The sequence below is a fragment of the Neocloeon triangulifer genome, unplaced genomic scaffold (assembly GCF_031216515.1).
Source record: "Neocloeon triangulifer isolate White Clay Creek 2 clone unplaced genomic scaffold, ASM3121651v1 ptg000003l, whole genome shotgun sequence".
Taxonomy (NCBI): Eukaryota; Metazoa; Arthropoda; class Insecta; order Ephemeroptera; family Baetidae; genus Neocloeon; species Neocloeon triangulifer.
Genome location: NW_026775546.1, coordinates 9,470,286 through 9,482,416, shown reverse-complemented (window position 1 = coordinate 9,482,416; position 12,131 = coordinate 9,470,286). Strand labels below are relative to the sequence as shown.

At 34.6% G+C, this 12,131-nt stretch overlaps 2 protein-coding genes and 1 long non-coding RNA gene across 3 annotated transcripts; all 3 read left to right on the top strand.

Moving 5' to 3' along the window:
- Positions 1-226: 226 nt before the first annotated feature.
- On the top strand, positions 227-584 carry LOC132193134 (uncharacterized). The gene is made up of 3 exons (XR_009441408.1): positions 227-356; positions 426-491; positions 545-584. It is a non-coding gene; the product is annotated as an uncharacterized LOC132193134 (long non-coding RNA).
- A 608-nt stretch (positions 585-1,192) lies between these two features.
- LOC132205766 (uncharacterized) lies at positions 1,193-2,069 on the top strand. Its single transcript, XM_059635033.1, has 5 exons — positions 1,193-1,250; positions 1,307-1,563; positions 1,651-1,723; positions 1,778-1,833; positions 2,004-2,069. Exons 1-5 carry the CDS (start codon positions 1,193-1,195, stop codon positions 2,067-2,069), a joined length of 510 nt encoding a protein of 169 aa, XP_059491016.1.
- A 600-nt stretch (positions 2,070-2,669) lies between these two features.
- On the top strand, positions 2,670-3,625 carry LOC132205765 (uncharacterized). Its single transcript, XM_059635032.1, has 5 exons — positions 2,670-2,707; positions 2,760-2,829; positions 2,881-2,948; positions 3,207-3,303; positions 3,357-3,625. The coding sequence occupies exons 1-5, from the start codon at positions 2,678-2,680 to the stop codon at positions 3,623-3,625; spliced, it is 534 nt and encodes a 177-aa protein (XP_059491015.1). The 5' UTR covers positions 2,670-2,677.
- The last annotated feature ends 8,506 nt before the right edge of the window (positions 3,626-12,131 follow it).

Here is a 12,131-nt window from a genome sequence, read left to right as displayed (position 1 = left end):
ATGCTGTGCTCTTGGCATGAAACCGTTTTCACCAGATATTCTACCAATCAGAGGTTTAATTTTTAGCAAAACATTATGCGTAATTTATCCAAAATTGTAAAGCACCTCACGTATCTGGCTTTTTTTGGACTGCAAAAACAAGAAGAGGATGCCTAGGCCAGTTTAAGAGTTGTTTTCACAATATCAAGGGAGTGAATATCGCGAGTTTTTCAACAACTGGAACCTGCATCTATGTTCGAAATATCCAAAGCGATTGGCGAATGGATGAGTATTTGTCATCCTGCGACAGTTTGTACTCGATGTTCTGTGTTGGTCGACCACTTCTGCAGGATGATATAAAAAATAGTTTATCGCAGGTATTTAATTTTGTGTGCCTGTGTCTAATATGTAGGAATATTAAAAAAAATACTTATTGATATGAGCAGTCCACTTCGTGTGTTAATAAGCCTCAGTGCCACCTTGAAAAAGAGTACTGCCAGGAGGCAATTTTTGTGAGAATTTATATAATATTGCTTCAGAAACTCTAATGCTTCAAATCAATAAGAATGCTGGATATGCAGAAGTAAAGACATTGGGACAATTAAGTAATTTCCAGTTTTGTTTTTCTTAGGCAATTCAACTTAATAATAAAGTGTGTTGCAGTTCATGCACTTTTTAAATTGTTATGAGGAAAGTAATGCGATTTTTTTGATAATGATGATGAAATTCATATTCATGTTTTAAAAAGACCGTCTTTCCTTAAAAGTAAATTTCTTTGAATCTGATGCAAAAATATTTGGAACAATTATTCTTGAAATTTTTTTTATTTCATTAAAAATCTCACATTAAAATTTGTGTGCAAATTGTTATTTTGAGGACACAGAAAAATAGTATAAAGGAGAGAATAATGGTTTTCTGGAGCACAAACAGAAAATTGTAAATCGCAATAGAGTCTTGTAAAAAGCAAAGAGGAATTGCCAAGATTCAAAATACTACAAATGTATTTAACTGTTAAGAAATATTTTAATACCCTAATGCTTTTTTTAGAGCCCTTAGTACTCGGAAAATGGTTAAATGCATGTGGTGTGGCTTTCTTAGTATCAAAGGCGAAGGTAACAGTAAATTAACAACAGATTTGCGAGCAATGGAAAATGTTAAAATAATATTCTAGCTGACATGGCAAGAGGCGGTAAAATTTTGTTGTAAAATAGGGATGGGGCTTCTTACCATCCAAAATGACCAAAAGCAATTATGTTTCCAGAATGCCTTAGGTTGGGGATTTTAAGTGTTATTTCAGTTTCAAAATCTGGATTTGCCAAATTTTCAGTGGAACAGAATTTTACGGCTCAAAAGGAAATTTGGACTGCTGGGCAACAAGTTCCAGGTTGCCCTGGGAAATACCAATGGTGCTCGCCGATGCTACTAGATTTCATCAGGCCTGATGTGAAATGGGAAAATTACGATGGCACCAATGAAAAGGAAAAATGCGTTATTCTTAAAATTCAGGGAGAAAATGTATCCGTGTTTGATGAACCCAAGCTGTCCATCGACGATTGTAGGAAAGAAAAATCCTTTATTTGTGAGGTTAGCGTTAAGACTACTTAATAACAATTAATCAATCAAAATTTTACTTTTATAATATAATTAATTAAAAGAGTATAATAATTTTAGGGTATTCCGTATGGAATGAATCCCACAAATGGTGCTGTTAGCGAATGCCTTGAAATTTACAATATTAAACCTAGTAAATATATTGGATTCACCCCCTGGAAAACAAATTAACTTTTTTACTCAATAGGAGAAATAAAAAAATTAGATACTGAAGATTATAACTCAGTGAGCTATTCAGTGAAAGTATTAAAATTATATTTCTTTTAATAGCAGGCCTAATTTCAAAACGTTTTAAATAAAAAAAAAATAAAAAAATGCATCAGTTAGCAGTGCAATGCATAGCTGAAAAAATTGGAGTGGTTATAAATAATTCAAATCTGTTTATGCTTAGATTTTAAATACCATGTTTCCAGGTGTATGACAGAAATAAAATATCGATTGATTGGATAACAAATATCATGTATCTTTTGGGACCGTGAGACTTAAATAAGCGTTGATAATTTTTAACCTATTTCTTACTATGGACACATAAAGTTATAAACACGGAACAATGTGCCTGGGTCTAAATTGGCTTAGGTGGTCAAGAGGCAACGTTTCGTAAGTTATTGCACTGTTATTTTCAATTCCCAAACAACTGCAAAATATTTAAAATATTTCAGAATTCGTTCAGCCGATACGTTTGGTGCAGGTGATGCATTCGTCAAAAAGCAAATGGAATACTTAAAGTTAATCAAGAAGTACTCAAAGGAACTCGAGATGACCAGATTTAGATACTTGGAAAAGAAAATTGGTCAGGGGGGCTTATTCTCCCAAATGGATTTCGACACTTTGCGGGCAATGTTTGCGAGTAAATTCATGGTTTGCAATATGAAAGCAAATAACACAGGTAAATAAAGAATATAATCTTATATTTTCATTTGTTCTTTCATTGGTAAAAATAAAAGAAGATACCATTGAAAAAAACCTTTTTCAGCTTTTGCTGCATATTTTAAATTTTAAAATAATTAAAATATTTTTGCCAGATGAGGCGATGGAAAATTATTTTGCATTTTCACTCTTAAAATGCTTGATTGAAAATATATCGTCTATGAGAATTGTGTGGAGAATCTATTGCCCGGTATTAATTTTCTCGTATTTTGTTAACAAGATTTTATAAATATTATTGAAAGAATTCAATACCATCACAACTTGGCCCTGTGGAGAAATTTAATTCCATGTGCCATGTGGCCAACGATGCTGGTGTGTATGGTATTTATTAATAATACAGATTAAAACAATTGGATTCTTCAGAATTGAAACGAGCCGATGATATGGACTTGAATCTGTCTATGCACATTTTATCCATGGAAGAGCCTACGGTGAATTTTGGTTACTTACGCTTTGAAATATTATTTATACTTAAAAAAAGAAAAAAAAAAACAATTTGAATTAAAATCACCAATTTACTAGAATTGTCAAGCTTTTAAAGGACTGGAAGTTTTCTATCTCAAATTTTAATTAAGCAAAAATTAAAGTACAGAATATCTTTTTTTTTCAAAATTAGGAATGTACAGGAAAGGTTTCACTTGTTTTAAATATTTAATTCTTACCAATCGTTGATATCAATTTACAATTAGATCAAAGACGCACTTCTTGAGTGTTTGAAATGCAGCAGTGACCTCATATTTGCGAGGAACATGGACGAGCTGAAAGAAATAGTGGAGCGTTTTCCAGGTAGATCAATGTGAATAATTATTTTCCACAATTAACTAAATACCAATTTACAGAAATAAAAAAAAGTTTTGTGGTTTGGAATTTTGCTGAGCTTCAGGGTGATAATTTGAAGTGGTGCTGCCGATGGTGCAAAAATTACAGCTTGCCATTAACTGTGCCTATAATCGGTCAGACGGTCAACCCTTTCATGCTGGTCAGCTACCCGGTGGAAAATGACTCGGACGAAATTCAAATACAGGCCGTGCCTTTTAATGAGACGCTAAAAATTGGCAATCAAGTTTTCTGCAGGCACCGGAAAACGTGTAGGCACAACACTGAATAGTGTCCAACATGGATTAAAAGAGTGTCTTTGAAGTTGCCACCTAATTTTTTTTTTTTTTTTAATTTTTATCACGCCCTAAAAATGATTTATATGATTAGTAATTGATTACAATAAATTTTTTATAAAACGTGTGTGTTTCAAATAAAAAATTGCATTTGCTTGATTAAATAAGGATCTGATGAAAATTTGTATGATTTGACTATTTTTAATCCTGTATTCAAGACAATGCGAGATATAGGTTAGAAAAATAATAAAACCGAAACTGGCTATTCTACTTTGCATTAGAAATGTATTTTAAACGTATATTTAATTTTACATTCTAAAATATCAAATATTTTTATATTGACCCGGTGCCCAAATTTTTCTGTACTGAAAAATTATTTGTCTGGGTAAAAATTTCGCGGAAAAATAAATAACTAAACATTACTAGAATTTAGACTGTTTCGATGTTGTATTCTCCCACGTCACACTTATCCTTGTGCTTTTCCCTTTCCCACGGGAAACTTCCGTTACTGTCCCTCGATCGGAGAATAAAATATGGAGTATCAACATCATGGCTACCGTGTTTCCCTTTAATTATTTTCAGATCTTTTCAATTCCAAACGGAATCACAATTTTATTCACCAGACTTTATGAACAGCAAACAAAGTCCCCTATTGTTCCTCATTTGAGGCAGTTGGTTTTGTTTTATGACGTTCACTATTATCGTTTCCTATAAAATCACACAGCTATATACAAATATTTGTTTTCATTTTAAGTTCAAATGAGCTTTTCAGGATTCACTTGTATTCCTAATACATAGTAACCCAGCTTTATTATGCTTCTGAGGGGAATAATTAGATCATGCATTTTCTTTTCAGTGGTAATACATACATTCCTAAAATTAAATTTCTAAACTTTTTAGCAGGTTTTCATAGCGTTAACAAATTGTGATCTGTGTAGATACCACAAGAAAATTACTAAGGTGAATATTTTTAAGTTATTTCACTGCGAATAAATTAATTGAACGAGTTCAAGGAAATCGAGGAAAGTATCGTGGATTCCATTGGTAAAATAATATGATGAATACTGAGTTCTAAAAGTATTTAATTTTTATCACAAAAAGGAAAATTCGATTTCAAATCTCGTAAAATGCACATACTTTTGCGTGAGAAATTTTAGCAACATATATACATAAATAAAATTTCAGATCTTTCACAAGAAATCGTTGAAACTCGAAAAATGGTTTGGGGTGAAATGAAAGTAAGGGGCGGAGAATTCGTGTTTGAAGGATTGATGTCTGTAGGTTTTATTGAAAATAAAAAAAGGCTGTAAATTAAATTTAAATTATGTATTTTAGCTCAACATTGAAACAGCAATTCAAGGTTGTGCTTTGCGGAGAATGAGTTTACTGACTGTCGATGGAGACAAAGTAGGAATTGAGTACCAAGGAAATGGTAATTAAATCAAAATTTAGGAGTTGTGGATATTTGATGACAAATTTTGGTAGATTTCTAACATTTTACAACCTGCCGTTTTAAAAACTTGCAAGGTGGCAATTTAATATATATTTTTTTCTGAACATCAGAATCTGTTGGAAAATAAACATTAAACATTAATAAATCAAAAAGTAGAAATTCGGTTGATGCAAATAATTCATATTGTTATCAAACCACGATATTTTATTAATAAATAAATTTCAAAATTTTTTAGCCCACAATTAATTGTATTACTTTATTTTTAATGCTCTCATAACTGAATTGTTTTGGTTATTTTAGACTATATTCTATATCAATTGAAATTGCTGGAAATTATATTTTCAAATTAAAATTACAACATTACACAGCACGACTAATATGGACTAGTGGTGTACCCTGCTCAAAGCAGGATCCAGCACGAAACAAAACCTGTAGGAGCATTACGTGGTGTCCAACCGGAAAGGTCACGAATCTTAGCTACTCAATGGCGATACCTAAAAAAGGACCTTACTGCATCGCATTGGATCAATTAATCGGGCGGTTCGTAGTTCTCAACTGCAGCAAGGAAGCTAACTTTGTTTGTCAAGTAAAAATCAAGTCCTTGTGATGTTTAAAATATAATAAAAAATATTTGTTTCTTCAGTTTAAGTGCGCAGGGGTAATCTGTCCAGACCAAAAGCTATGCAAAATAAGTGTTTGTGTGTAAATTTGTGTAAAGGCCACACAATTAAAATTTATTTTAACAAAATAGAATGGATTATTTGAAAAGAAAAATGGGGAGAGAGTGATAAAAAGTGCAATATTCTTTTCAATAAAACTTAAACATTGATGAAGATACTTTTTGAACAGATTACAAAACTTACGGCACTTGGGTTTATGACAGTAAAATCGATGTAACAATCTTAAATGGAAATGAATTGGTAATTTTTTAAATGTTAATTTGCTCTTTACAAACGCAAATTCTTGTAACGCTTTTTAAGGAAATGTGTTCAACATAAATTTTTCCTCTTCGACATCTAGGTAACTTGGAATCAAAACTGGAAAAAATGTTGCTCTCTAGGAATGAAACCGTTCACAACCCAAGCTTTATATTGTATATTTCATCTAGTTGAACTATAACATATTGAAAAATATCAAAGATCTAACCGAAAGGGGAAAATTCTGGACCGCGATGACTAGGAAGGGTTGCCTGGGACAGTATAAGAGTTGTTTTCACGACTTCGCACCTGCAATGCCCGTTTTGACTATTCCTTCAATTGGAGCCTGCGTTTATATACGCCAAACGGAGGATTTACTGATTCCCTCTACAACAACGTGCGACAGTTTGTTTTCAATGCTCTGCGTCGGCAAACCACTTTTGGGTAAGGATTGGAACATTTCTTCAGTAAGTATGTCAAATTATTACAGGAAAATTAATTAACGCAGATAAAACAGGTCACTGTGAATGAAAAGCCTCAAGTCTGCTCTCTTCCAGCCTGCAATATGTCTTTTGATACCTGCCGAATGGATTATTTTGTAAATTTATGCTTCATTATTATTATTAATATTTTTTTTTTGCTTTTTTTTATTAATTTTATTCATGACTCTTGATCACGCTTCAGGCGGACTATATCAATAAATATCAAGATACCCATTTGGGTCAAATAAGTATTTTTCGGCAAAGTTTTTAAAATAAAATTTAAAACCAAAATAACTTTTAAAGAGCCATTCATTCACGGCAAATGGTACAATATGTGCGGAGTGGTTTTCTTAGTTCCAAAATTGGAGGTAGCTGTGCAGGATTAGCTAAACTGAATAAAAAAACAATAATTTCTGTAACAGCTGCCATGGTCAGAGGCGGCTAGTTATTGCTGCTCGCTAGGGATGGGGCTCCTGACTGTCCAAAACGATCAAAAGCAAATTTGTATCTACGATGCCCTTTGTTTGCAACTCATATTTTTATTCAAAATAATTTAATTCTGATATCAAATTGTCAGTGGCAATGAATGTAACAGACGAAAAGGAAATTTGGACTGCGGGACAAGAAGTTCCCGGTTGCTCTGGTAAATTCCAATGGTGCTCACCAATGCTGAAAGATTTTATTAGAACCGATTTAAAATGGGAAAATGACGATGGCACCAATGAAACAAAAAATTGTGTTGTTCTTAAATTTCAAGATTCGAAATTTTCAACACTCGAAGATCCCAAGTTGGCCTTTGGAGAATGTTTGAAAAAGAGGCCATTTATTTGTGAGGTTAGTAGGAATAGTTTTAAAATATATCATTGCATTAAGATTAAATTTCCTTTTGTGCTATAAATAAAAAAGCGACGAGCGCAGGGCGAGCGCAGGTTTCAATCTTTTTTTAATAAAGAATTTTTTTAGAACCATAATCAAATGAGATAATTTAAGAGAATAAAATGAACTTAATTTTTGTAATTGTATTGTAAAATTTGCTCTAAATATTTTTCTTGCCATTGTAATAAAGGCTATAAATAATTGAAATATCAAAATTTTGCCAGAAAAAAATTTTCAGCATAGCCAATCGTTCTGGCGTGCTATTTTCAATAAATAGTGAAGTTATGAGAGAAAAATTCAAAGCAGTTAAAAAGTTATGCTTCCTGAACAAAAATACTATTTTCTGAGAATCATTATGCAATTAATTTATAACTTTCGAACTGCTTTGATTTTTTCAACCAAAATATTTAAGTTATTTCACTAAATTTTGCACGCTGAATCGATAGGCTATGCTAAAAAATCCATTTTTTTTTTTTTAATAAGAATTTTAATTTTTTAGATTTATTTTCAGTGGCCAAAATTTACAAACTAAATGACAATTTCGCAAAAGGAAGTTGATTTTGTTGCCTATAAATTATTTCACAGGATCTTTTATTTAAAAAATTTCCTTTATACGAAAAATAATTATTATTATATATTTGCAAATCCTTAATAATTTTATAAAATTGATTAAAAATTTTAGTTTTAAAATATATCATTGCATTCAGAATTAAATTTCCTTTTGTGCTATTAATAAAAAAGCGACGAGCGCAGGGCGAGCGCAGGGCGAGCGCAGGGCGAGCGCAGGGCGAGCGCAGGGCGAGCGCAGGGCGAGCGCAGGGCGAGCGCAGGGCGAGCGCAGGGCGAGCGCAGGGCGAGCGCAGGGCGAGCGCAGGGCGAGCGCAGGGCGAGCGCAGGGCGAGCGCAGGGCGAGCGCAGGGCGAGCGCAGGGCGAGCGCAGGGCGAGCGCAGGGCGAGCGCAGGGCGAGCGCAGGGCGAGCGCAGGGCGAGCGCAGGGCGAGCGCAGGGCGAGCGCAGGGCGAGCGCAGGGCGAGCGCAGGGCGAGCGCAGGGCGAGCGCAGGGCGAGCGCAGGGCGAGCGCAGGGCGAGCGCAGGGCGAGCGCAGGGCGAGCGCAGGGCGAGCGCAGGGCGAGCGCAGGGCGAGCGCAGGGCGAGCGCAGGGCGAGCGCAGGGCGAGCGCAGGGCGAGCGCAGGGCGAGCGCAGGGCGAGCGCAGGGCGAGCGCAGGGCGAGCGCAGGGCGAGCGCAGGGCGAGCGCAGGGCGAGCGCAGGGCGAGCGCAGGGCGAGCGCAGGGCGAGCGCAGGGCGAGCGCAGGGCGAGCGCAGGGCGAGCGCAGGGCGAGCGCAGGGCGAGCGCAGGGCGAGCGCAGGGCGAGCGCAGGGCGAGCGCAGGGCGAGCGCAGGGCGAGCGCAGGGCGAGCGCAGGGCGAGCGCAGGGCGAGCGCAGGGCGAGCGCAGGGCGAGCGCAGGGCGAGCGCAGGGCGAGCGCAGGGCGAGCGCAGGGCGAGCGCAGGGCGAGCGCAGGGCGAGCGCAGGGCGAGCGCAGGGCGAGCGCAGGGCGAGCGCAGGGCGAGCGCAGGGCGAGCGCAGGTTTCAATCTTTTTTTAATAAAGAATTTTTTTAGAACCATAATCAAATGAGATAATTTAAGAGAATAAAATGAACTTAATTTTTGTAATTGTATTGTAAAATTTGCTCTAAATATTTTTCTTGCCATTGTAATAAAGGCTATAAATAATTGAAATATCAAAATTTTGGCAGAAAAAAATTTTCAGCATAGCCAATCGTTCTGGCGTGCTATTTTCAATAAATAGTGAAGTTATGAGAGAAAAATTCAAAGCAGTTAAAAAGATCTAAATTTTGAATGCCCAAAGATAAAAAAAATCATTTCCAGGGGATGACGAATGGACTGAACTTAATCACTGGTTCAGTCAGTGAATGTCTTGAAATATACAAAGTTCCCAAAAGTAATTTATTTAAATTTATCTAGCAACTAAAATAATGTTTTCTTTATTTAAAGGAGATTTGAATAAAATAGGCAGTGATGCAGCAGGCACAGTTAGTTACTCCATGAAAGTAAATCTATTTTATGTTTTGTTCTTCTTATATTATTCATTTTTATTTCCTTTGGTTATATTAAAAATTAATACGAAATATGTATAAATCTTTCAGTTAGCAGTACAATGTGTGGCTGAAAAAATTGGAGTCGTAATGCTATGAATTTAAGCTCAAATTAACTTGAGAAAAATAATTATTTTTTTTCACAGGTGTATGACAGAAATAAAATTCTTGACAATTGGCTAGAAAATGCACTTGATAAACTTGAGTTGTAAGTCTTGTTGAAATGATATTTAATTTTACGTTTTTCATTTAAAATCTATTTAAACATTCAAGTGAACCATATTGCAAAGATAAAAATTCGCTTTTGTGGAAAGGATCTTCCATTTTAAAGACGGAATTCAAAAACTTGGATTTTATTACTAAATTTGCTAAGAATCTTGATGAATCGAGAAAAAAACAATTAATAAAATTATTTGCCTCTGAATCACACAATGGCATATCGGAGGATACTAAGGCAGAGTTGCAAAAAAGCTTTGTTGAATGTTTGAAGCAAGCAAATTACAGTGGTATGATTTATAATTAAAACCCCTATTTTATAATATATTTAAAAAAAATTAAATAAATTCAAATCTTCATGGTATAAATTCCATAAGTGAATCTTATGATTCCCCCCCCCCCCAATTATTCCTGGTGTAATTCAATATTTTTACCATTTATTAAAAACATTGTTTGTGTCCGCTCAGTGGAAGAAAATGAGAAATATTTTGCTTTTTCCCTCTACAAGTGCTTGATTGAAACGTCATCCTCCTGGGACATCATGTGGAACCATTACTGCCCAGATGCAGCAGTAATAATGAAATTAAAATTCAGGAAGTATAATTTTTTTAATGAACATTTTTCTTAGAAGGTATCTTTTCTTGGACCTGAGAAGAGGTTTAATTCTCTTTGCTACGTGAATTTAATGAAGTTCTGTCCCGGTATATGAGATATTTATTTTTCCATTGCTTTTTAATTGTCAGTTGAAATTTATTAGGAATAAAAAAACGTTTTGAAGATTTCGGTGGTGACTTGACACTATCCGTGCATAATCTGTCACAAAAAGAGCTAACGGTATTTTTTTTTTTTTTTTTATTAATAATGGGTCGATCCAAAATAATTACATAATATGTTGCTTTGTAATGGTTTTTACCAATTTTATATTATTTAATGCTAGAAAGTTGAAGACAATTTTTATAGATTTTAAAATATTTTATGCTCATCAATTAAGTTAACTTTATTTAGATCACAGAGGCACTAAATAAGTGCGATGCGTTGGACGCTGACCTTATATTTGCGAAAAACGAAGATGACCTTAGAGATATTATAAAGCTTCTTCCAGGTATAATATATACTTTTAAAAATTATCCACAATCCTTAATTATACGCATAAATTTGCAGAAATAAAAAAAAGTTTTGTAGTTTGGAATTTCGCTGAGCTACAAGGCGATAATTTGAAGTGGTGCTGCCGATGGTGCAAAAATTTTAGCATACCTTTGACAGTTCCTGTAGTCGGTCAGCTGGTCAACCCTTTTATGCTGGTCAGCTACCCAGTAGAAAACGACGACTCGGACATTCAAATACACGCGTTGCCATTTAATGAGTCGCTAAAAATGGGCAATAAAGTGTTCTGCAGGCACTGGAAAACGTGTGGGCCTGAGCTCACGCCTAAGCTGCTGGTCGACATGAACTTTGAATTGTTTGAGAAACATTAAAATTCATATGATTAGAATGTTATTTCTCAAATATGTGAAAAATTTCTATAGTTTGGAAATGGCTAACATTTACAAATAAATAAATAATTATATAAATAAATATAAAAAATGTCTGTTATAATTTTGGAGAGAATAAATATAGGATAAAAAAATTTGATTTCTATAATATTATTAAAATTTCCCGTTTCATTGCAGCTGTAGATTTTTAATTTTTATGGTTAAAATAATATTTATGTTTTAAAATCAATAATTATATTTTAACTATATGCACACTGAAACAATTAATACATCTTTTCAACAATGTCTTTTGAAGAACTTCATTCAAAATTATTTTTTAGACAGGTAACAATTTTTCATTTTTGAATTAAGCTATAAAATAATTTTATTACAGATCACACCACGCTCACGGGGCAATCAAACATGGCGAGAGAAAGAGATTTAAATCAAAATGCAAATCTGCGATTTGTCATTTAATAATGTGGAATTTAAATCGCCACGCGCCGTCATGAAACCGCCAAATTGGCCTTTGAATAATAATACAATGCACATACTGCGGTGTAAGATCGGCGGCACGTGATTTGCGAGGAGATTTCCAAGCTGAAAATGGGTTTGAGCATGGCTGGGTGATTCAATCCCGATCCCTCTCCGCGTGTCAATAAAAAAGCAAGCTAGTCTGCAAGTCTGCTTGTCGCCCGAGGGTGTAATACGTGCTGCACGGGTTTGCCTAACAATAATGTAAACAGAGTTCGTTTGAGCTGAACAGATTCGGAACATGTAAATGCATTATTGGTGACTTCAATTTAATTTTCCCATGATTAATTCTATTATGAATAGTTTGTAAAATTGAAAGAAAAATATACAAATATTTAGACTATAATTATAAATGAAACTTTTCTTTTATACAAACTTCTATTTTTTGCAAATTTTTGTTTAAAAATTGTTTGATTTAATGAAAGTATATTG

What these genes read in the sequence shown, in the direction of transcription:
- LOC132205766 (XM_059635033.1), top strand. Translation starts at nt 1,193, where the DNA reads ATGGGGCTTCTTACCATCCAAAATGACCAAAAGCAATTATGTTTCCAG. An exon ending in AATTTACAATATTAAACCTA is followed by an intron (nt 1,724 to 1,777) that starts GTAAATATATTG and finishes TTTACTCAATAG; the next exon opens with GAGAAATAAAAAAATTAGAT. An exon ending in CAGTGAGCTATTCAGTGAAA is followed by an intron (nt 1,834 to 2,003) that starts GTATTAAAATTA and finishes CCATGTTTCCAG; the next exon opens with GTGTATGACAGAAATAAAAT.
- LOC132205765 (XM_059635032.1), top strand. Translation starts at nt 2,678, where the DNA reads ATGAGAATTGTGTGGAGAATCTATTGCCCG. An exon ending in CCATGTGGCCAACGATGCTG is followed by an intron (nt 2,830 to 2,880) that starts GTGTGTATGGTA and finishes TGGATTCTTCAG; the next exon opens with AATTGAAACGAGCCGATGAT. An exon ending in TATCCATGGAAGAGCCTACG is followed by an intron (nt 2,949 to 3,206) that starts GTGAATTTTGGT and finishes ATTTACAATTAG; the next exon opens with ATCAAAGACGCACTTCTTGA.